The sequence below is a fragment of the Megascapheus bottae genome, chromosome 25, assembly GCF_031878675.1.
Source record: "Megascapheus bottae isolate mThoBot1 chromosome 25, mThoBot2.hap1, whole genome shotgun sequence".
Taxonomy (NCBI): Eukaryota; Metazoa; Chordata; class Mammalia; order Rodentia; family Geomyidae; genus Megascapheus; species Megascapheus bottae.
In genome coordinates, this window is record NC_143533.1 from 2,890,140 (window position 1) to 2,914,955 (window position 24,816).

Genomic DNA, 24,816 nt, shown 5'->3' on the forward strand with positions numbered 1-24,816 from the left:
ACCAGCATTAATAATGCACTATTACATGCATTTGGGTTGAAAACAGAGGCAAATATTAAAATAGCTTTCTCTGATAAAGAAGACATAATAAAATATCAACTCAGTAAGAACAAATTTAGAATTTCAAAGCTCAACTCAAGGCAAGGTATGGTGGCAGGTTTCATTATGTTCTTTTCTTTTTTTTATTGTAATTAGTAAAAGGGTTACATGATATTTGCCAGACAGAAGGTGCATTAATTCACATACATTGATACCCTTTCACATGTCTTGGTACCCATTTCCCTCCCCCCAACCCCCCTACCCATCTTGGTTTTCCCCCCTTCCCTATCAAATTTCGAATAACCAAATACAAATAAATTCAATATATCAGATAACAATGTGAGATACTATAACAATATGAGATAACCAAGGGACAGCAAAGGAGATGAGAGACAACATAGTACATTAAGGACAACAATCATTCGTTATATGGCTTTTGTTTCTATATCCTGGAGGTCCTTTCAATTAGCTTCATACTATATGGCCTTATGTATCAAGATTTTGCTCTATTGCAGATCTCTGCTAGTAGAGCCCAAGGTTTCTACTGATTATGACGAATGAGGGAAACCATTGAGCCTAAGTTCCTTTGAGTCTGGCTTACTTCACTTAATATGATTTTTTCTAAGTCTTTCCATTTCCTAACAAATGGGGCGATGTCATTCTTTCTGACAGCAGCATAGAATTCCATTGTGTACAAATACCACAACTTGTTGATCCACTCATCAACTGAGGGACATCTAGGTTGGTTCCATATCTTTGCTATGGTGAATAGTGCTGCAATGAACATTGTTGTGCTAGTGGATTTAGTATGCCCTTGTTTCTGAATGGTTGGGTAAATGCCAAATTGCTGGGTCATAGGGGAGTTCTATGTTTAGCCTTTTGAGGCACTGCCACACTGCTTTCCATAGTGGTTGAATGAGTTTGCACTCCCACCAACAGTGCAGTAGTGATCCCTCCTGGCCATATCCCCTCCAGCATCTGTTATTATTCGTTTTCCTGATCCTGGCCATTCTAACTGGAGTGAGGTGGAATCTTAGAGTTGTTTTGATTTGCATTTCTTTTATGACCAGAGATGTTGAGCATTTCTTCATGTGTCTATAGGCCATTTTTGTTTCTTCTTCAGAGAAGACTCTCTTTAAGTCTTTGGCCCATCTTTTATTGGGGTGGTTGTTACTTTGGAGATTAGTTTTGGAGTGATTCAATTTTTTGAGCTGTTGATATATTTTAGATATGAGGCCTTTGTCCGTTGTTTGGTTGGTAAAGATCTTCTCCCACTCTGTAGGCTTCCTAATTAATTTACTAGCTATGTCCTTTGCCATACAAAAGCTCCGCAGTTTAATGCAGTCCCACTTATCAGCCTTTCTCTGATTTGTTGTGATTCTTGGTCCTTATTAAGAAAGTTTCGACCTGTGCCAAGGAGGCCTAGTGTATCTCCTATTCCTTCCTGTAGAGTTTTCAGTGTGTCAGCTTTTACCTCCAGGTCTTTGATCCATTTGGAGTTAATTCTAGTGCGAGGTGACAAAGAAGGATCCAACTTTAGTTTTCTGCAGGTGCTTAACCAGTTCTGCCAGCACAACTTGTTGAAGAGGCTGTCTTAATGTCTCCCTTTCTTCCCCTTCTTAATGAAGGGCTCATCTTTCCCCACAGGAAAGTTAGCATCATTTTGCTTCCATGTGAGATTTAGGAGCAACATACCAAATTGTACACAACCCACACCTACTATACACAACTTTCAGTGTGTGTGTGTGTGTGTGTGTGTGTGTGTGTGTGTGTGTGTGTGTGTGTGTGTATGTGTGTGTGTGTGTGTGTATGCTGGTACTAGGGCTTGAATTTAGGGTCTGGCCACTATCCCTTCTTTGCTCAAGGCTAGTGCTTTATCACTTGAGCCACACCTCTACTTCCAGCTTTTTGGTGGTTCATTGGAGATAAAAGTCTCCTGGACTTCCCTGCCCTGGCTGGCTTCAAACTGTGATCCTCAGATCTTAGCTTCCTAAGTAACTAGGACAATGGGTGTGAGCCAGTAGCTTCTGTCAAGGATCTCATTTTTATAAGACGGAATCTTTAATTTGTAAATATGATTATCTTTCACTGGCAAAATGTTTTTTATTCCTACATCCATGATGGGTAGAATTGTGTCTCCAGAGTGTTCTACCCTGTAGTGTCTACAATGGGATCTTATTTGTCTCCCTCCCCTTCCTCTCAGGTGGAAACTCTGACTGCCATTAGGGAATCGTGATCATGACCTCTCGTGGAAGGGAATTCTAGTTATGGAGGAAGGGGCTCCTTTGGTCAACAGTAATGGAAACCAACAGTGTGCATGTTTTCATCAGTCAGGTAGTCTGGGTTGTACTGTGTTGACAATCCAGACCTATGGCTTAAGTATTAATCACATGGCATTATTATTATTATTATCATCATCATCGTCATCATCATCATCATTGGGGCTTGTCACCTTAGTCAACATAGAACGCCCAGTAGATGGAGCCAGAGAGATCTTACTCCTTTCCCATCGTTTCCACAATTTGCCTGACAGGAAAACCAACAGCAAGTCCAAAAGCCTGGAACTTCCATTCACTGTCTCATTGGCTAGGGATTCCACAGGCACAGCTTTTGTCCCTCTCACGTATCTACATGATGAGTGACACTATTGGGAGAGCGTCTATACTGACTTTCATAGATTCTACCATCTTCTCCAAAGCCCACTTTTGCGTTTTCTTGATTTCTTTTCCCCCTTCTTCTTAACTCCCTTCACCATAAATACTTCTGGTAATTTGCTTTGAAAAGCAGAAGCACTAGCCAGAGTGAAGCTCTATTCCTGACCGCACTGAATTGGGAATCAAGCATGCTCCTACTTGGAAGCAAAGGAACATGAACTTCAGCATGTCTAGGGGGCTGGATTGGAAGCAAGAATAGAAATATACTTACCAGGGATACTATTCTAGTTGGAAAAGAAGCCATGCATTGTCCGAGCCAACATTCAGATCCAAATAATTATTGGTAGCCACCACATGTCAGGCTGGGAGCCAGGTATGTTTGGATATGCTAAGCTACAATTTGATTCTTTATTAATAAAACAATTTCAGGTGAGTCTTATTATGCATAATTTAGATATAGAGAAATAGAGGCTGAGGAAGGTAAAATGACCTGTTTCCAAAGCCATGAGCTAGGGAATAGCACCTGAGTTATAACTCTATCTTCATCACACACTATAGAGGTAAAACTAAAAAAGGCAGTGTGTATTCTGACTATGGTATATGCACGTATGTGAGATTCAACACTTGGGGTAGAGCTTTGGCAAAGAGGCTGGAATTTAGAGAGTGAAGAGATGGGGAGGACACGAGCTGGTATAAGACACCTTCCATAGACAATGCTTCTTTTTTATTGTAAGTTCCTCAAGACTTGCTCCTGGAAAATGCATCTAGCAAAAATAGAGAAAAGGGCCAGCTGCTGGTAGCTCCTGTCTGAAATCCAGATTGCTCAGGAGGTTGAGATCCGAGGATCAGGAAAGTCTTTGAGACTCTTATCTCCAGTTCACTAGCACAAAGTTGGACGTAGAGGCGTGGCTTCAGTGGCACTTGGCAACTTTGACCTTTGTATCAGCTTTGAGCAACACAGCTAAGAGACTGCTTGAAGGCCCTGAATTCCAGCCCCTGTTCCAGCATAAACAAACAAAGAAACCTTGTGAAGGGGGAGTGTGTGTGCTCAGAAACAGAGGGACAAAGAGTGAACAAATACAGCAGTGCTACTTACTGGTCACTATATTGAAAATGAACTATATAATTTGTAGGTGAGGATGGGAGGGAAAAACTGGAAGAGAGTAAGGGGAGGGGTGATATTGTCATAAAAAAAGAAATGTCTTCAGTACCTGTCTTATGCAACTGTAACCCCTCTTTACATCACCTTAATAATAATAAATATTTTTTAAAAAAATACATGAAACAAGCCGAGCACAGTGGCTTCTGCCTGTAATCCTAGCGCTACTCAGAAGGCTGAGATCTGAGGACAGAAGTTCAAAGGCAGCCCTGGCACTAAAGTTGATGAGAATCTTATCTCTAATCACTGGAAAACCAGAAGTGGGGCTATGGCTCCAGGGGTAGGGCGGTAGCCTTGAGCTGAAGAGCTCAGGGACAAAGCCCAGGCCCAGAGGTTGAGCACTAGCCTTGAGCTGAGGAGCTCAGGGAGAGTGCCCAAGTTGAGTTCAAGCCCCACAGCATCCAGATGGGTAGAAACATATGGATGGAGACTCTGGAAAACAGGACCCCAAGGCTTTGTGTTGCCTGAAGAGGCTACAAATTCTGGATCTGCCCACCTCCCGTTGTTGTTGTTGTTGTTGTTTTTCCCCCAACAGAAACATCATATCCATATCTGTTTAATTGGCTTTAAAACTTTTAAACCATTGTGACCCATTTCTATTTCTTTGTATCATGGTGCGGGCTACATTTCAGCTCTGCTTGCTTTCGGTTTGCCATCTCCTGGGTTCATTTGTTGTTAGTTTTTTTTTTCTTTCTTTCTTTAAACAGCACTGTATGGAAACCTTCCCAAATTGGAGAACATATGTTTAGGACTTCATAAAGTGCAGTGTGGATAGAAAGTTTCAGTGGTGGGTATTGAACTGCAAGAAGGCCCAGAATTATATATCTCTATCTCTATCTCTATGCTGTCATCCTGGCTGCTGACCCTGGAGGAGGAGATGGGTGGTGATATTAGCTAGAATCCAGGCTTCCTGGCCTGGAGCTGGGTTCTGGGTAAAATACAAGGGTTGAGGGGATCCCTTTCCCATTCCCATTACAGTAACACAGTTGTATAAAAACAAAACCAAACCCAAGGAGTTAAAAAAAAATCCCTAGTTACATGGAATGATTTACAAGACACCAGGTTCTGCATTTCACAGGTCTCCTGTGTACCATAATATATATATATATATATTATAAAGGAATAATAATCTTTAACTGAACTGAAGCTGCGGTGAAGAAAATCCATGTCCAGCTGAGTGCAGCAGTGAGCTTTCCTTCTTTTCAGGGAAAACTCCAACGTCCCTCAGCGGATTTCCATGAACAGGACTTTCCCCTTCATTGGCGCTTGGGTACCTCGTTCCTATTTAGATATTATCTATGTTTTCTTTCAACGGGATTGTGATCAAACAGCCCCCCTGGTGATCAGCCAGCCACATCACCAACTGGGGAGAAATGCGCACCTGCCAGGCCCCCAGCTGTGGCGGTGGCAAGGCGGTTCCAGCCCCAGGGGAGGGAGGAGACCCAGCTGTGCCAGCTGTGCACAGGCAAGGGGCAGCCCTGATTCCCCAAGAAGCATTCAGAGAGGCCACTGCACCTGGACTGGGCGAGGAGGAGGGGGTGGCTTCAGCCATCCCTAGCATGTACTTTTGAATCTTCCCAAGCCCTCTGCTGGGTTACCTCCATCCCAAAGAGGGAAACGTAAGGGGGGAGAAATTTCCCAGCAGAGAACATAACCATGTTGGGAGGGGCAAAAAATCAATCAATCAATCCAAACGCAATGAAGCCGCCACAGGCACTCACTCACTCCACCAGGCAACCTGACCGCGCGCGCGCGCGCCGGGCTGGTGCTCCCGTGGTGAGAAAGATGCGGGTCCCGGGCTGTGTCAGTCCGAGAAGCCTGGAAGGCGCTGGCTGTTCGCAAGGCGCAGGTGTTAGGCACCTGTGGGGTGGGGTGCATGGAAGGGGACAGACTCAAGAGTTAATAACCGTCTGCCTTCAGGTCCCGGGCTGCAGCGGGTCTGGAGAGGGGTGGAGGGGGGGGGGAAGGCAGGGGGTTGGTGGGAAAGCTCCACCCATCACGAGGAAAACGGGGAGGCTGGAAAGATGGGAGTTGGGCTGGACCCGGGTGTGTGTGTGTGTGTGTGTGTGTGTGTGTGTGTGTGTGTGTGTGTGTGTGTGTGCTGGATGGAGAAGGACCCCCCCCCCGCCCCGCCCGCCCGTGAGGCAGGGTGAGAGAAAGACAGACACCGAGATGGCTGGGAATCCCGAGGGAGGGTTAGTAGAGTGGAAGCGGGGGTCGGGAGGGGGGAGACTGGGGCTCAGTGCTGGGGGACTCCATGACACCCCCAAATCCCGATCGGTCCAGCCTCTCGCAGTGCGCACGGCAGCAGCAGAGGCTGACCGTGTGAGTGTGTGTGCGTGTGTGTGTGTGTGTGTGTCTGGGGGTGGGGTGGGCTCGGCTTCTCCAAAAAAGTCCTGGCGGGAGGATGGAGGGGGTTGGGGGCGGAACCTGGGCGCCGTGGCTCCCCGGGGAGGGGAGGGTGCGCACCCCAAAAGGCGCGAGGCGCGCGGGTGGCCTCCCCATCGGAGAAGGTCGGGGAGCCGGACCTCCGCTTCCCGGGGTGTTCCCGGGGTCCGGGCGCACCCCCCACCCTCTCCCGCCCCCCAGCACCACCTCCATCCCTTCCCTCCGCAGGCGCGCGCGAGGCGCACAACCCCCCTCCCCACCACTTCCCCCGGCGGCGTCGGGCGCGCGCCCCGCCCCTCGCCCGCCTCCCCTTCCCTCCCTCCTTCTCTCCCTCCCTCCCTCCCGCTCCTCTCCTCTCCCGGCAGAAAGTTAGCAGCGGGGAAGGAACTCGGGGTGGCCACCACGCGCGCGGCGGCGGCGGCGGGGACTGAAGGCGACTTGGCGGCGCGGGGATTTGGGGCGTTGGGGCGAGGGAGGGAGCGTCGGAAGGTTGGGAAGCAGCAGACGGAGCGGGTGCAGCGGGCGGCTCCGGGCGCCCCCCTCGATCCCCTGGCCGGTGGCTGAGGGGAGGAGGGGGGGGAGTGGGAGGCGGCGCGGGACGCTGCGGGCCATGCGGCCGGGTCCACCCCGGGCGCCGCGGGACAGCAGCCGGGGGCGCAGGGGCGCCGCTTCATGCTACCGGGGCGGCTGGGCGGCTGGGGCGGCGGCGGTGGTAGCGGCGGCGGTGGTGGTGGTGGTGGTGGCGGGGGCGGCGGCTGAAACCATGTCCGGGCCGCGCCGGGGGCCGCTGCCGCCGCCGCCGCCGCCGCGCACGGGGATCCGCGATGGCCCGGTGGCCCGCACCGCCGCCACCTCCGCCGCCGCCTCCGCCGCTCGCCGCGCCGCCGTCGCCGCCCGGCGCCTCGGCTAAGGGCCCGCCGGCGCGCAAGCTGCTCTTCATGTGCACTCTGTCCCTGTCCGTCACCTACCTGTGCTACAGCCTCCTGGGCGGCTCCGGGTCCCTGCAGTTCCCCCTGGCGCTGCAGGAGCCGCCGGGCGCCGCCGCGCAGCCCCCGCCGAGCCCGCCGCCGCCGCCGCCGCCACCCTCGCGGCCGCCTCCCGCCGCCGCCGCCGCCGCGCGCCCCGGCGCCCCCTCGCCGCCACCGGACAACGCGAGCCGCGGGGAGCCGCCCGCTACTCCCGAGCGAACCTCCCAGCCCGGCCCGGACGGCTGGGGGCTGGCGAGCGGCGGTGGCGTGGTGGTCGTCCGGGATCCCTGGTTTCGGAACCCCGGTGAGGCGATGGCTGCGCCGGGCGCACCACCGGACAGAGACGCGTCGCCCGAGTCCAGCACGGCCGCCGCCGAGGAGCAGCAGCAGCAGCAGCAGCAGCAGCTCGCAGGCCGGAGGGCGGCCAACGAGAGCGGAGCGGAGAGGGGCGGCGCCGTCCCCGCCAGCACCCCGGACTACGGGGAGAAGAAGCTGCCCCAGGCGCTGATTATCGGGGTCAAGAAAGGGGGCACCCGTGCGCTGCTGGAGGCCATCCGAGTGCATCCGGACGTGCGGGCGGTGGGCGTGGAGCCGCACTTCTTCGACAGGAACTACGAGAAGGGGCTGGAGTGGTACAGGTAGGACCCCGCGGGGCCGGGGACGCACCCCTCCAGGAGTGGGGTGGGGTAGGGGAGGGGGGTGGAAAGCGTCTCCCCTGCGTCCCATCCAGGCGCGCAGTCTGGAGAGCCCGGGTCCCCACGGGGGCTCCGAGCCCTGGCGTGTGTGTGTGTGTGTGTGTGTGTGTGTGTGTGTGTGTGTGTGTGTGTGTGTGTGTGTGTGAACCCCAGAAGGCTGGAGGCGGGGTGGACATAATCATTTGATTTCAGAGGTAGCCAGAGCTGGCCCTGTGTCACCCTCCTCCAACGAGGTGCTTGTTGGATTCTTCCCAGCTTCCCAAACCTGGGGATTTCCCCCCCCCTCCACCCCACCCCCAAGTCTTCATGCTTGCGTCTGTGTTTGTGGGTTGGGGGTGTTTCTCCCAAACCCCCTCCTCCCAGGACTCTGGGATCGGAGGGACACGACCAAGGGGCTTAGAGGATCCCCGGAGTCCTTTAGAAGTGCTTCCCCCACTCACTCCCTGGCCCCAATCCTCTCGGGTCCCCTGCCTTCGCGTGGTTGCTGGAATCCAACTTGAGTATTTTAAGGTCAAAGCAAGCGAAACAGGGGATGGTTCACCGGAGGAATCTGGTGCGTTGGCTTATTTATTTATTTTAAAGTAAAGAGAAGGGATATGTTCTCCGGAATAACTTTTCTATCCCTGGCACTCCGGGGTTGAGTTTTGCCTCAAGAGCAATAACAGTTGGTGCTGTTAAGGAACAGTGGATGCTGAAGACTGTGGCTGTCCTGCTCCTTGGTCCTTTCTCATCTTCCCGTCCTCCTTGACAGATGGAAATTGTCTTGTGAGATGATTGTGTGCTTACCTTCCCATCTTCAGCCGCTCAGATGGTGGTGACAAGGGGAGAGGTGTGTGCGTAGCATGGTGGAGAGGACTGGAAAGTTCAGTGAATGGAGAATGTGCCTTTCTCCCCCAGCCATACCAAGTCTATGAGAACCGGTGCAGAAAGTTCCACAGGCAAAAACCTCTCTGGCTTTCATTCCTTCCATTCTTCCTCTTTCCTATCTTTTTGGGAAACAGAGCTGTATGGCTGACACCACCTTCCCATCTCGAATTTCATTTCAATAAATAATTGCAGTCTGTCAAACAGAAACACAAACTCCCATCAGCTGAAAGAGATGTTATTGCCACAGGAGCCCACTAGATAAAATTGTTGGGTTTCAGGGTTGCCTTCCTGTACTTTCTAGGTTTAAATCTACTACCTGGGGGAAAAAAAGTTGCTTTTTTTCCCCCCTAGAAATTACTTCAGAAAAAAATAAATAAGGAAGGATGGAAGGGGATCGAGACTGTTTCCTTTTTCACTTAAAAAAAAATCTGCCTTCTGCTTTTAAAAGCTTGAGAGAAGGACACTTAGGCATAAACATTCCAGCACATTCTACAGCAACAGCCCGAATGTGTCTGTTAATGTCTTGTCTGTTTCAACAGCAAGAACTAATTGCAATGTTTTAGGAGGCTTCAGACAGTCCCTTCCTATCAAAACATAATACAGCAAATGCCTAATTTAACTGGGGGGAAAATCAGTATTTATAACATCACAAGCCATGGCTTCCAGTTTGCGATTATAATTAAAAAAGGTGTTAGGATGATTAATGCAAAAACAGCAAAATCAAGATGGGAGGATGTCTGGGAAGGGTTTAGCTGTTTAAATGTTAGTGCTAGGAAGGCTTGGGTTTCTTTTGATGGGGTAGCTTTGGTCCTAGGAGGTTAGCTTGGAGCCTTTTCTCTCTCCACTCACCCCTCCTTTTCTAATTTTATACCTGCATCTCTTGTGCCAGGAGCCTTTTCTAGGCAGGAAGGAGATCAAATCTTTTCCAACATGTGTTTGGCATTCTTTGCAGCTGCTGGAAATTTTCGAAAGGGGTGTTTTCTTGAGATGGCTTACAGTTCACAAGTGGAGGTGAAGGGAAGAGTATGACAGGGTTTCTTAGGTCCTTTTCACATTGACTCTGAGAAGATACATGAACTACCTACCTCACTGTCACAACATGAGAACTGAAAACATGCCACCAGCCTGCTGATGCTCCCAGCTTCTTGTTCTGGTCAGCACTTTGTGGTACAGGGCAGGGTGGGGTAGGGGCTGAGGGGTTGATATTTACTAGCCGTCCATCCATGGAAGGATGTGGATAGAATGAGATATGCTTGGTTCTCCTTTAAGATGGTCATGTAGCTAACTTCTCTTGGTCTTTTATTCTTTGCTTCCACGTCTTTGCCTGTGATTGATCTTTGCCATACATAACTGGGTGGTGTTGACTGGAAGTGCAGGAGGAAAAAAAACAAAAAACCCAAAAAACATTCTCTTGAGAACAAGCTTCCTGCCAAGATGTGTCTATCGAACATAGAGAGAATGCTTATGATCTGAAATCTGGCTGCAAGGAAGCCCCCTTTAGAAGCTGCTAGGCTTTGGGAAGGAGTTCAGTAGGCCTGCCTGGGCTGTGAGCAGCTCTGAACCCTGATTTTGCAGACCATGGGTCTGCAACAAAGCAAAGCAAAACAAAACAAAATCAAAAAGAAATCCTCACATTTATGAGATTTGCATGAATTGTGCCATCTCGTCTTATCTCCCCCTCTGCCTCCTTTCCATGAAAAGAGGAGACAGCAGCCATACTGGATGGCAAAAAAGAAACAACGGCTTTGGATCCCTTGGTCCAGGGGTAAGCCTTTTAAATAATGAATCTCGTACCCAGAATTGCCATAGAGTTTGTTTGCCTGAGTAGAGATCCACAAGTTCACTATCACACGTTGAAGTTTTCCCTATCATTTATTTATGTTGACTCATTTTCTTCTTTCTTTTTTACATAGGCTTCCCCCAGCCTACTGATTCTGTATGTACGTGGCACAGGATTTTATGTTTTCACCAAGGCTACTCCCCTCCACCCCCCCAAGTTTGCTTGCTGGCAAACTCAGCTGGCTTGGGTTTCTTCCTTCTAGTTAATCAGCTCAAGTAGGTTCATTTCTTTGGGTGACACTCAGTGATCCTTAAATCTGGGTATTTGCTTTGCTCCTGACACTGTTAATCCGATGTGATGTAAGAAAGAAAAACAGTTTGGAGAACAGTTCTGAGCATCAGATTCTCTCACTGGGCACCATTGACTAATGGGTGTGTGTGTGTGTGTGTGTGTGTGTGTGTGTGTGTGTGTGGTGTGTGTGTGTGTTTGTGTGTGTGTGAAGTCTTCGGAGAAGCTAGCACTGCTTGGCAGATGGATTAAAAAGTTGGGGTGAATTCACCCCTTCCAATCCTGCTTTACATCCCCCTTGGAAAAATAAAACTTGCAGAATGATCTTTCTGGACAGAAACCTTGTACTCTTGGTAGGAATGGGACTTGGGAGGCCCCTGGCTGCCATTGCAGAGCTCATCAAAGTGACATGGACTGGCACGGTTTCCCTCCCCTGTGATATCCTGCCACACAGGACCCGAGGCTTGCTGTTTCACTGTGGCTTTCGGGGTGATGGGAGTTGATGTGGCGTGATTCCATCCTTCGGCTAGGGGGAAAGAAACCCAGGGAAAGATGCTTGGAGAGACGAGCATCTGCTGTGTGGAGGAAGGAGAGGAAAGTTGCCTGGTGGTCTTCCAGGGTACCTGGAGACAGGGGAGGATGGACGGGAAGAGCTGGCATTTACAGCTGGCTGGCTAAGGGGGTGCCTGGTGCTGTAGAGAGCACAATGGCAGTGGAGCACCTCGAGGATGCTGTGAACTGTGTCAGTAGCCTTGCCATTCCCCAGGCAGCGTTTGCCTTGTCCCAAGTGGCTCAGGGCCAATGTGGAGCAGTAACTGAGCTGAGATTTGAACCCAACAACCTTCCAGTTTCAAAATGTTTTTTTTTCCCCCCTTCCTATACACTACATTGCCCATCTACTAAGTACCAACGTGGCCATGTCCTTTCCCCAGTCTTCCCCCACCCCCCAATAGTTTTGTATCCCCTCCACACCCAGGACAGTCTGGACTTGGATCCTCCTATTTATAGAGCTGGGATGCTAAATCTGCGTGACATCGTGGACAGCTATTGGTTGAGATGGGTCTTGTGATCTTTGCTCATTCTAGCCTCAGATCACAATCCTTTTGCTCTCTGCCTCCTGTGAAGCTAGGATTACAGAGAAGAGCCTGAGCTGTCCAACACCTATTTGGCAAATACTGGCCATGCACCCTGTACAGTTTTAGGTGCAGACTAAAGTAGAGGGTGACTTAGACAGATGAAATTCTTCTTCTTCTGGACCTTCTGTTTTAGCAGGAGGGTAGAGCAGAGAGCAACAAAGCAAATCAGAGAGTGTATAGAGAAAATTCAGAATGTGATAAAGCCTATTCAGAGAAACAGAATAAAGAAGTTAATTGTGGCCCAGAACATTTTTGTCCAGTGCAGTAACTTCCACCTGCATGTGGCCATTGAACCCATAAACCATCCAAAGTGAAATATGGCTCTGTAAGTAAAAAATACACAGAATGCTAAATTGCTCATTGACAACTTCCCTGGAAGACAGGTTGAAATTCCGATACTAACATTGAGCTAAATGAGATCTATGATCAAATTAATTTCCCTTCTTTTCTCTTTTTCAGTGTGGCTCTCAGGAAATTTCGCCTCACATTGTGGTTGTGTTGGGTGTGTGTAGTGAGGAATTAGCTTTTGGGACAGGAAGGGTGCATGAGTCATTGTGGAATTTAACCTGTGGATTCAGATCCATTGAGGAAGAGGAAGAGGAGGAGAAGGAGGAGGAGGAGGAAGAGGAGGAGGAGGAGGAGGAAGAGGAGGAGGAAAGCCTGAGAGCTTGCATTGCTTTTCTTTTCTTTTTTGTTTTTTTGATGGGTCATGGAGCTTGAACTTGGCCTGGGTGCTGTCCCTGAGTTCTTCAGCTCAAGGTTACTGCCCTATCCTAGAGCCAAGCCCGACTTCCCTGTTTTTCTAGAGGTTAATTGAAGATAAGAGTCTCAGGTTCTTTGTGCCCAGGCTGGCTTTGAGACTTGATCCTCAGATCTCAGCCTCCTGAATAGCTACGATTACAGGTATGAGCCACTGAGTTCAGCAAGAACTTGCATTTCTAACATGATCTGGATGCCACTGTCCTCTCTTCCCGGACCTAGCTTTGAGTAGCAAGAGATAAACTGGTTGTGCGTGTGTGTATGTGTGTGCGTGTGCATGAGCATGGGCACTGTTCCTGAGCTTTTGTGCTCAAGGTTAGTGGTCTACTCCTTGTGCCACAGCTCCACTTCTGGCCTTTTGGTGGTTAATTGAAGATGAGTCTCACGGACTTTCTTGCCCAGGCTGGCTTTGAACTGCAATCCTCAGATCTTAGCCTCCTGAGAAGCTAGGATTACAGGTGTTGAGTCTATTCTAAAAGCACTCTCTCTGTGTGGCCACATGAAACTGGATTGGAGCTTGTTGTGCCTCCCTTCTCAGTTAGATGTCCCCCAGCTTCAGATGACTAGCCCAGCACAACTTGTTCCTGGTAGGATTGTTGGGAAACACACATGGAATGATAAAATTGAATGGATTTCTAGAGAAAAGGACTGTCTTAGAATAGAAGTTCAGATGGACTTGGCTATCTTCCTGGTGTCTCCTGAGCTTTACCTTGGGGCCATGGAGAACAATCCTGTTGGTTTCTTTGTCTTGTTTGGGGAAAAGCCCAGCTATGTCTAGCTTTGCAAATTAGAGCTGTTGAATCTTTCAGAGCAAAGCTTGGGAACATTTACAGCAACCATGTGTTCGAGTCCTGGGGCCAGGAGATTGGCAGGACCAGGTCAGCCTCACTTCTGTAACCCTGGCTGCCGCCAGAGGGATTGGAAGGACTGTGACATAAACAAAAGAGACCCCAAGATTCATTTTAACCAAGAGTTTTTGTGCATAACCGTCTCACCCTTGTCCTCCCAGCCACGCAGAAAGTGTGAACAGAAGGTTCCCAGACCAGGTTATCCTGGATAGAAGCGAGGAGCAGGCATTCTTCACAATGTACAACTTCTGTTCCATCCACCTTCTTCCATGGAGGTGGGTGATGTCAGGGTTCTCAGATTTTCTACTTGGTGGGAGAGATGGGAAAGCCAGATGTTGATGCCAAAAAAACTCAGCTTTTTGAACTTGGCTGTGGATTTCAGTGTCTTACAAAACGCCACATGGGCCAGCACGTCGGAATGAAGGAAGCCTTTCTGGGTTCCATTCACAGCTGGCTGACCACTGACTTGTGGTTTCTGCTTTAGACCCAGGCCTGGCCTCTTTGAAAAATCCCAGAATTGTGGCCTCGAGATGTTCTTGGTTCATTTTCTTTTCTCTTTATTATAAGTGGCATGGGGAATGAAACAGTAACTGGAAGACCTTGACACTGAGGCAGATGTTGAGACAGAGGCAGGGACCTTACAACCAAAGTAACTGTATGCTCTGTATGCTCCCAGCCAGATTTCCCCAAAGGGAGGAGAAGCTGTTTTATTTTTGAGGCAGAGTCTTGCTATTTTTGAGCCTAAATGGCTTCAAACTTTTGATCCTCCTGCCCTCAGTAAGGGGATTATAGGTACATGCTACCATTGCCAGATATCTGTCTATGTATCTATCTATGTATGTATGTATGTATCTCCTATATACATATATATATATATAGAGAGAGAGAGAGAGAGAGATGTGTGTGTGTGTGTGTGTGTGTGTGTGTGTGTGTGTGTGTGTGTGAGATGTGTGCTAAGGGTTGAAACCCAGGGCCTCCAGGCATGTTAGACAAAGATTCCACCAACTAAGCTACATCCCCAAACAGAAAAATTCTTGAATTTTCTCCTCATTATTCAGAAGTACCTATAGTGGAGATTTATATATGTAACTTGAACTCACAGATACTGAGTAACTGAATGAAGATCTTAGATATATTAAAAATGGGCTCTGGGCTTTGCTTTGTTCCACTGAGTGTCAATTTATTTTTATTAAATCCTTGTTCCTTTAGTGATGAGGCCAGATTAGTGCCATAGGGTTAACTCACTTACTGGAATATTTGGACTAGAATAAACTTATTAGACCTTCTAGAGGGAAGAATCTACAAAGCTACATGGCTTGGACAATATTTAACATTTCTGACCCATAATCATTACATGTTCACTTTTAAATATACATATATATATATATTATGGTTATTGTAGAGGTGTTATACTGAGGGGTTACAGTTATGTTAATGAGTACATTTCTTTTTTAGTCATGTCACCCCTTCCCTTTCTGTCTCCCAGTTTTTTCTCTCTTGTCTCCAAACATGTTCATTCTGTAACCTTGGGCAAATTACTATTATTAAACCTCAATTTTTCCATCTTCAGAATGGGTTTGAGATGGCTGACTTCTAAAAGACTGTGTGAGGATGAATTAAAGTAGCATTTCAAGGACCTTTTGTAGAGTTAGTGATATAATGGACAACTTCCCTTCCCCCACTCTTTCTCTTTTCTTTTTTGCCCCACTTCCCCCCCCGACCCCCATCCCTTGGCATTCTTCTTTATTTTCCTCAAGTGCCTCCCATCTGTCATGCCTATCAGAAGCGAGGGCCCTGAAGAGAAAGTTGTAATGCATTTTTCTTTTGAATATAGTCTTTTATTTCAAGATTATGTCTGAAGGAGTGGTTATAAGCCCAGAAGCAGCTCTTGTATAGCTCTCCTGAGAATAATCAAAACCGGATACCAGAATGTGGTCTGTGGTTACTGGCACAGAGTGGGGAGGCAGTGTATGAGTTCCTAGATGACAACCAGAGGGTTTGCTCAGGGTTCCTGGTGGATAGTGGCCCAGGCTTTCTAGGCTACTAGCTGCAGATTGCTCGAGTCTTGGTGGGGTGGACAGCGCTTACCGAGGTAGTCAAAAGTTTGGATAATGATAGGGCAGGGTGTCTGCCTCTCAGGCCTCTAAAGAAGTCAAGATCCTTAAGGATACAGGATGCTTTTGAAGATCCTGTCATCCCCTCTTGTATCCTCCAACCTGGTGGCTTTTGCTGGTGGGTTCAGCCATCATGGCAGAATTTATGTTTTACTTTTATATGTTGTGCCAGGCATATATAGATAACATATATATTTTAATTTTTTTTTGACAATTGAATTGTTTTATTTTTTGCCAGTGCTTGGCCTTGAGCTCAGGGCCTGAGCACTGTCCTTGGGCTTTCTTTTTTTTTTAATTTTTTATTGTAATTAATAAAAGGGTTACATGATATTTGCCAGATAGAAGGTGCATTAATTCACGTACATTGATACCCTTTCACATGTCTTGGTACCCATTACTCTCCCTCCCACCCCCCACCCGTCTTGGTTTCCCCCCCTTCCCTATCAAATTTCAAATAACCAAATATAAATAAATTCAATATATCAGATAACAAAGTGAGATACTGTAACAATATGAGATACCCAAGGGACAGCAAAGGAGATGAGAGACATCATAGTACATTAAGGACAACAATCATTTGTTTTATGGCTTTTCTTTCAATATCCTGGAGGTCCTTTCAATTAGCTTCATACTATATGGCCCTATGTATCAAGATTTTGCTCTATTGCAGATCTCTGCTAGTAGAGCCCAAGGTTTCTACTGATTATGACGAATGAGGGAGACCATTGAACCTAAGTTCCTTTGAGTCTGGCTTACTTCACTTAATATGATTTTTTCTAAGTCTTTCCATTTCCTAACAAATGGGGCGATGTCATTCTTTCTGACAGCAGCATAGAATTCCATTGTGTACAGATACCACAACTTGTTGATCCACTCATCAACTGAGGGACATCTAGGTTGGTTCCATATCTTTGCTATGGTGAATAGTGCTGCAGTGAACATTGTTGTGCTAGTGGATTTAGTATGCCCTTGTTTCTGGATGGTTGGGTAAATGCCAAGTAGTGGAATTGCTGGGTCATAGGGGAGTTCTATGTTTAGCCTTTTGAGGCACTGCCACACTGCTTTCCATAGTGGTTGAATGAGTTTGCACTCCCACCAACAGTGTAGTAGTGATCCCTCCTGGCCACATCCCCTCCAGCATCTGTTATTATTCATTTTCCTGATCCTGGCCATTCTAACTGGAGTGAGGTGGAATCTTAGAGTTGTTTTGATTTGCATTTCTTTTATGACCAGAGATGTTGAGCATTTCTTCATGTGTCTATAGGCCATTTTTGTTTCTTCTTCAGAGAAGACTCTCTTTAAGTCTTTGGCCCATTTTTTAATGGGATGGTTGTTACTTTGGAGATTAGTTTTGGAGTGATTCAATTTTTTGAGTTGTTGATATATTTTAGATATGAGGCCTTTGTCCGTTGTTTGGTTGGTGAAGATCTTCTCCCACTCTGTAGGCTTCCTAATTATTTACTAGCTATGTCCTTTGCCATACAAAAGCTCCGCAGTTTAATGCAGTCCCACTTATCCAGCCTTTCTCTGATTTGTTGTGATTCTTGGTCCTTATTAATATATTTTAATATTTTTTATTATTATTATTTGTCGGTCCTGGGGCTTGAATGCTGGCACTGAGCACTGTCCCTGAGCTCTTCAGCTCAAGGTTACTCCCCTGCCCCTTGAGCCACAGCCCCACTTCTAGTTTTCTAGGGTTAATTGAGATAAGAGTCTCATGGTCTTTAGTGCCAGGCTAGCTTTGAACCACAATCCTCAGTTCTCAGCTATTATTATTATTATTATTATTATTATTATTATTATTATTATTTTGTTAGTCGTGGGGCTGGAACTCAGGGCCTGAACACTGTCCCTGAGCTCTTTTTTTTGCTCAAGGCTAGTGCTCCATCAGTGTGAGCCATAGCTTCACTTCCGGTTTTCCCTAAGAGTCTCAGGGGTCTTTTCTGCTTGGGTGGGCTTTGAACTGTGATCCTCAGATCTTAGCCTCCTGAGTAGCTAGGATTATATGTGTGAATCACCAGTGCCTGGCACTTCTTTATATGGAGTCAGTGGAGAGGCTCTGAGACTCGAAGTGAATAACACATGGCAGGGGTTGTATGAGGGGAAGTATTAAAGGGTTGTCTTTTGCATAATGGATGGTCTCTCTGGGCAGATGGAAACTCTCTGGTAAAGCCACCTCTAGGTTCCCTTGGCTCCTGCCGCTTAACAAGCCATTCTGTAACTGCCTGGGGAATTTCAATCTGAAATTATGATTCACTGAGGGAACCTTTCAGCCAATCTTGCTATTAATTAAAAGCAGGAGGTTGATTTTTTTTTTTACTCTCACTAGTTAACAAATGCTTTCCTTTAGGAAATTATTTTTAGCATTTAAGAATACTTAATTATATACAAGGGAACAAAGAAACATATCAGGACATATATATATATATGACATATGAATATACATAATATGTTACCACATATATATGTCAAGTTAAATAAATATATCTTTTTTTCTGATCCTTGGGCTTTTCTTGATCTGGGCACTGTTCTTGAGCTTCTTTTGCTCAAAGCTAGCACACTATCATTCCAGTTTCAGCACTATTTCTAGCCTTTTCTGATTAGTTTACTAAATATAAGACTCTCATGGAGTTTCCTGCATAGGCTGGCTTTGATCCTCAGATCTCAGCCTCCTGAGTAGCTAGGATTAGTGTCATAAGCCACCAGTGACTGGGAATAAATACGTCTTTTTTTTTTTTTTACATTTATGTGACTGAGAAGTCTGACGTGAGGCAGGTAATGGACTTTCAGAAAAGTTGGATCCAGAGGCTGAAAGACCTCTATCGTTTCTCTCTCTCTCTCTCTCTCTCTCTCTCTGTCTCTCGTTTATGTCTAGTTGGCTTGCTCCTCCTTCAGTAGATGGTCTCACCATATTTTAGTCAGGATGGTGAGTGGTCACCCTAGACAAACATACTTTATTCCTTTATTTTGGACTGGAATTACTTTTTTCTTTTTTTTTGAGGCATTCAGTAGGAAATTCCCGGAGATACCTTTGTCCTGAGAAGGATCTGTTTCTTGAGCAATGATTGTATGGTTCCCTGGTCAGGCCTGGGCCCCTTTGTCTTGGGTTGGTGTAAAGTGGGGTTAGCCCCAATGAAACTGCAAGGAAGAAGTTCTCTATAGAGAAAAAGGTTTTCCAGGGTTCTGCAGCTAGACAGAAGGGAGCCAGTACAGCCAATATTCACTATTCGTACAGTATCTGCTCTGGGACAGGGACTTGGTCTCAGATTTAGCCTTTTAACTGGGGAGAGGGACAAACAGTGCCTGGGTCATTCAGTTATTCATTTATTTATTTATTCATTAAATACATATTGTAGGAGCTGATCTCAAACATGAACCAGATATGGTTAGTGATTTGAAAAGTGTTCATCCAGTACAGATATAGATATGGGAGTGATTGCATTGCAAAGCTTTGGCCAAGGAGGATTTGTTCCAGGAAGGGAAGGATAGTTCAATCCTGAGAATTTAATGTGATGTATTGTTAATATATACATAGGCACACATATACACATCTTTTTTTTGTTGTAATTAGTAAAAGGGTTACATGATATTTGCCAGATAGAAGGTGCATTAATTCACATACATTGATACCCTTTCACATGTCTTGGTACCTGTTTCCCTCCCCCCCCCCCAATACACATCTTTTGTGATTTGTTTTACACATGTTGAAAAAAGGTATCCGATTAACATCTGTTTCTTTTAAAAGCAATATTCTAGCAGATAGTACCATCCTTAATGTTTTAATGGGAGAATTCCCATTTTAACCTAGAACCAGATAAGAATATCTGTTGTTTACCATTGTTCAGGAATTGTTAGATAATGCAATTAAGTGAGAAAAAGAAGAAAGAAAGGAGAGGTAGAATTATCACTATTTGCAAGCAATTTCCTCTATTTTTGGAAAACCCGAGAGAGAGAATCTCCCCATCAATCTGTTAGAAACGCTAATAGAATTCATTAAGGAGACTGATAGGGAAGTAGCCATCCCAAGAGCTACAGGTTCCCTGTTAGCTTGAAGTAGCCATTTTGAATATATAATGGGGGGAAATAGTCTTGTGTAGGACCAAATGAAAAGACGAAAGTCACAACGAATAAATTCTGCACTCGTTGCGAAGGGTTTTGTGAGGACAGAACTTTAATACTATTCTGAGAGGTGTCTCTCTTCCTCTTTGATTTTGTTTGCTTGTTGGTGACATTCTTGGCTGTCTAAATGGAGGTGGGGGTAGTCTGTGTGTATGTGCACAGAAAATACTGCTTATATAAATAATACCAAAATGCAGTACTTCATCTAGAGTTCCCATACTTCCTACATCGTTTTTTGTTGTTTTTTTTTTTTAACAGAAAATGATGGGAAGGCCCATTATTTCTGTTCAGTCACAAACAGTGTTGTGAGCCTATGAGTACAGGGGAGCCTTTATACCTCACTGGGAGGGTAGAAGGACTGCGGTCAAGGTGAAGACTGAATGTTGAATATGTGCATACACACATACACATATTTACACATACACATACATGTATGTGCATACACACATCTATATGCACACACATACACGCATATGCATACACGCATGCACGTGCACACATGCTCATACATGTATGCATATGTATGTACACATATGTATGCCTATATGCACACACATATGATCATAGGTTCAATAAAAAAGATGATTCAGGTACCAAATAGTGGTTATCATAGGGAGAAGAAGAACATCTTGCTGTGCTCCAGATGTTAAAGTTGGTTTAGTCTTTGCAGGAACAGAGAGAGAGAGAAAGAGAGAGAGAGAGAAAGAGAAAGAGGGGAGGGGGGAAGGAGAGAGAAAGTGTTAGGTGAACATGAAATGTCTCCCACGAACTTAGATATCCACTGTGGGAAATTGTGCAAAAGTTCACCAGAAGCATGCCTTTGCAGATCATACCTGATCCCTAGTTCTTTCTCTGCTTTGCTTTCTGTCCACCATGAGGTGAACAGCCTTCTTCCATCAGGCTTTCACGTCTGTGATGTTCTGACAGAATGAACCCAGCTAAGAGAACATGGACCAGGAGCAGAATAAGTCATTCCTCCTTCAAATGGTTGATGTCAGCTAGTAGACCATAGGTACATAACACTCACTGACACATTTGTAAACAGAGGCAGAGGGGAAGGGTTGGGGGGCTGAGACAAGTTGACTCCCAGATGGGAAGTTGTTATTTAAAGGTGTGTGTCCAGGAATACACTATATTTCCTTGTGTTTCTCTCAGGTCTCTTTTGCACTGGAAGTGTGACTTCCGCAATCAGGGAATCAGCAATACGCATAGGCATTTCTGTGCTTTGGCTTTCCCTGGGCTGAGATGGTTTGGGCTCATCCTTAGATCAGGACAAGACTGGCCAATGTAGCATCTTGTCCTCACAGCACAGCGGTAGTGGAATGCTCTCTCTTGGGTGCCCATCACACGGAAGTCTTTTTTCGTTTTCATTCTCTCTTCCTGGACTACTCTGTCCCTGATCTCTACCTGCTGGTGTTTCCCTTATATCTGGAGAGACTGGCTCCAGATAGAAAGACCTTTCCCAACCACTTAATTCAAAGGCCCTTCTTCTGAGCTGGGTACAGAGGTGCATGCTTGTAATCTCAGCACTCAGAGGAGGCTGAGGTTGGAGAAGTAATGAGTTCTAGGCTATCCTTGATGACACAGTGAGATCCTGGCTCTGAAACATACAGGTACCAGTGACTCACACTTGTAATCTTAGGCTCAAATCTGAGGATTTGTGGCTTGAAATTAGCCCAGGAAGGAAAGTTTATGAGATTCTTCTTTCCAATGATCACCAAAAAGTTGGAAGTTGAACAAGAACTCAGGTGGTAGAACACCAGCCTTGACTGAAAAAGCTCAAGGACAGCAACCAAGCGCTGAGTTCAAGCTCTAGGACCAACACACACACACACACACACACACACACACACACACACACACACACACACACACACACACACGGATCAATGAAAAGAAGTCTGTGTGGCTTTATAGTCACGGTAGCTATAGTTATACCTTTGTCTGTGCTTGAATGCTGGTGGAGCTGAGGGAATATTTGGGTGCAACTATAGCTCTTCTATCATCGGGCAGTTTGACTGTTTGGGAAGAAAGAAGCTAAAGATTTGAGCGTGGGTTCTGCCTCTGCCTTTCTTTGCTTGCACAGCCAAGTAGGTAGCCTGTCCATCTTCATTTTTCTCATCTCTAAAATGGGCGCAACAGCCTTTTCTAACCTCGTGGTGATTTTTTTTTAATATGTAGGGAATGACGGTTCTGAGCCGGGAGCTTTCTTGTCTACGTATGTGCGTTGTTGTTAATCCACGCACGTTTTCCTGAATTCCTTCAGGTAATTGGTTTTCTGGGGTGTTGCACTCCAGGGAGTATCTGAAATACAGGATACAGGACAAGCACTCTTACCATAAAGTTAGATTAAGAGGTTTAATTTTACCGAAACTATTTTATAGTGTGGGTAGCAAACGTTCTTCATGCTGACTGCATAAAGTTCTGGAAAATTCTCCTGACAGTCTGCATTAACTCTTCCCTAATCTCACAACCACTGATTGGGTAGATGTTCCTCTGTAACCAAAATGATGTAAATAGCAACAGGGAGAGCTGGCTTTGAGGCCCTCTGCAGTATGTAATAAGCGAAGGGACTGATGGAAAGAAGAATCCTTTGTTTTGCTCTCAGCTGGCCCATCATTTCCATTTCCTGCATACCTTGCTTTCTGGGCATCCAGTGTTCTTAGTGGTGGGCAGGGCATTTAGGATGTTGTCCTGTTCCCCACAATCTGGGAATATTATGGATTCGGTGGGAATTACATTGCAGGAGTAATTAAGATTCTTCAGTGCCAACCTGCTGGCTTACAAGGAGGAAATGGCCCCCAGGTTATTTAGATAAGCCCAGATAATCCAGATAATCCCTAAGAAATTGTGCAAATGGAAGAGAAAGATGGAAAAGAGTCATATCAGCATGAGAAGGACCCCAGTCACCTCTTGTTGGCTTTGAAGATGGAGAGAGAGGAGCCAAGAGACACCGAAGTGGGGCAACTTCTAAAAACGAAGCAGGAGATTTTCATGGAAAGACTTTTTTTTTCTTCTAGCACTTCCTAAAGAAATATAGCTGTTGACAGTTTAATTTTAGCCCATTGAGACCCATTGCAGGCTTTAGGCATCCAAAACCACAAGGCTAATAAATGTGTATTAAGATATGAGACTTGTGGATTCTTGTTACAGCAGCAACAGGGAACCAATACATATCTTTCCACTGATGTTCTTAGCACTCACCACACCCTTGGATGTGTTCACAGTACCTACCTTGTTATCTGTTTTATTCTGGATGGAAAATCTCACTGCCAGGGCTCACTGGGTCTCTTGCTGAATGGATGGAGTAGAGCATGATGGGAATATCTTCTGTTGGCAGATGGAAATGGCACTTGTGGCTTACCTAAGACTGACGTTTGTCTCTGTTCTACATAAGGCAAATTATACAGCAGTCATGCTGCATGGAAGGTTGGAGGGAGCACAAGCTGAAAATGGTTCTCCAGTGTACAAGCGTGTATGTGTGATGAGTATGTTCACATGTGTATGTGTATTAAGCATGCTCACATACACACCTGCATGTATGTTTACAAATACACCTTACAGTTATATATCTACATAGTTTTTTTTTTTTTAATTTTGTTGGTTGTGGGGCTTGAACTCAGTCCCTCAGCACTGTCTTGAGCTTTTGTGCTCAAGGCTAGGGCTTTACCACTTTGAGCTACTTCAGTTTCTCTGGCGGTTCACTGGCGAGGGGAATCTCACAAACTTTCCTGCCTGGGCTGGCTTTGAACCACAATCCTCAGCTCTCTGTCTCCTGAATAGTTAGGATTTATAGGCATCAGCCACTGGCACCTGGCTAGATCTCTGCTTTTTCCGATGTCTTTTCTTCCATGTAGTCTCTTTTGTACCATTTATACACAACTAGAAGTAAGAGCTCCCTTCATGGGAAAATGCTGGCAGATATGGTGTTACTGTTTTGTGGACCTGTGTTCCAGTTACTACACTGTGTGTGTCGTGTGTGTGTGTGTGTGTGTGTGTGTGTGTGTGTGTGTGTGTGTGTGTGTGTATGCACATGTACCTCTGTATTTGAATCCAAGGCCTTATGCTATTGCTTTTTTTTTTTTCTCTCTGTCACTTGAGCCATATCTACTTCCACCTTTTTTTTGTGTGTGTGGTGATTAAGAGTATATTGGATTTGTATTCTTGGGCTGGATTCGAACTGTGACCCTCAGATTTCAACCTTCTCAGTAGCTAGGATTATAGGTCTGAGCCACTGGTGCCTGGCTTCTTCTTAGTTCTTAATCCCTCATTCTGTAGAGAAAGTGACATACGAGGTGACCAATGTTAGTTGACTTCAAGCTCCTTCCCAGTCTAGATTAACCCTGTGTAATTTGTTCCAAACTCCTAACATGGCAGACACTGCACAAGGTTCACTTTTAGGAAACAATAAACAGGTATTAAAATAGATGCATTGAGCCAATTTAAAAATTATATCCAAATATAGCTAGACATTTTTCTCCTTTACACCTTCTGAAGCAGTTCAGATGCAGAAAGAATATATTTTTTTTCCTGTCCTACCACTCCTATGACTATTGGAATCTAGAAAGCAAGTGCACTATGTTACCATTTAACATGAGAAAATACTACTATAGCTGGTTCTTAAATGAGTGCATTATCCACCAAAGAATCTGAAAATATGCAGGGTAATGTAAATTGACAAGCCCTCATACTCTCTCTTGACTGTTCTATCTCTGTTTCAAACACAGCAACCAGTCTTGTACTTCCTGCCTGTCATTCACATATATTGTCCAATCAGAAAGCTCCCAGCTTCCCTGTAGGTGTTATCTCTTTGCTCTCTCTCACCTTTCATCATTCAAAAATCACAGTCTGATCTGCATCTTTAAAAAAAAAAGGTATTTCTGTCAGGCATTGGTGGTTTATGCTTATAATTTTAGCTACTACGGAGGCTGATATTTGAGGATCGAAGTTCAGAGCTGGTCCAGGCAGGCAGTTATCTTCAGTTAACTGGCAGAAAGCCAGG

The 24,816-nt window shown here is 45.9% G+C and overlaps 1 protein-coding gene across 1 annotated transcript in view; it reads left to right on the top strand.

The window, feature by feature from the left end:
- The first annotated feature begins 7,064 nt into the window (after positions 1–7,064).
- Hs3st4 (heparan sulfate-glucosamine 3-sulfotransferase 4) overlaps positions 7,065–24,816 on the top strand; it is a 289,111-nt gene continuing 271,359 nt past the window's right edge. The window contains exon 1 of the mRNA XM_090357873.1: positions 7,065–7,846. Within this exon, the coding sequence (XP_090213999.1) occupies positions 7,065–7,846 (782 nt within the window). The remainder of the gene's footprint in view (positions 7,847–24,816) is intronic.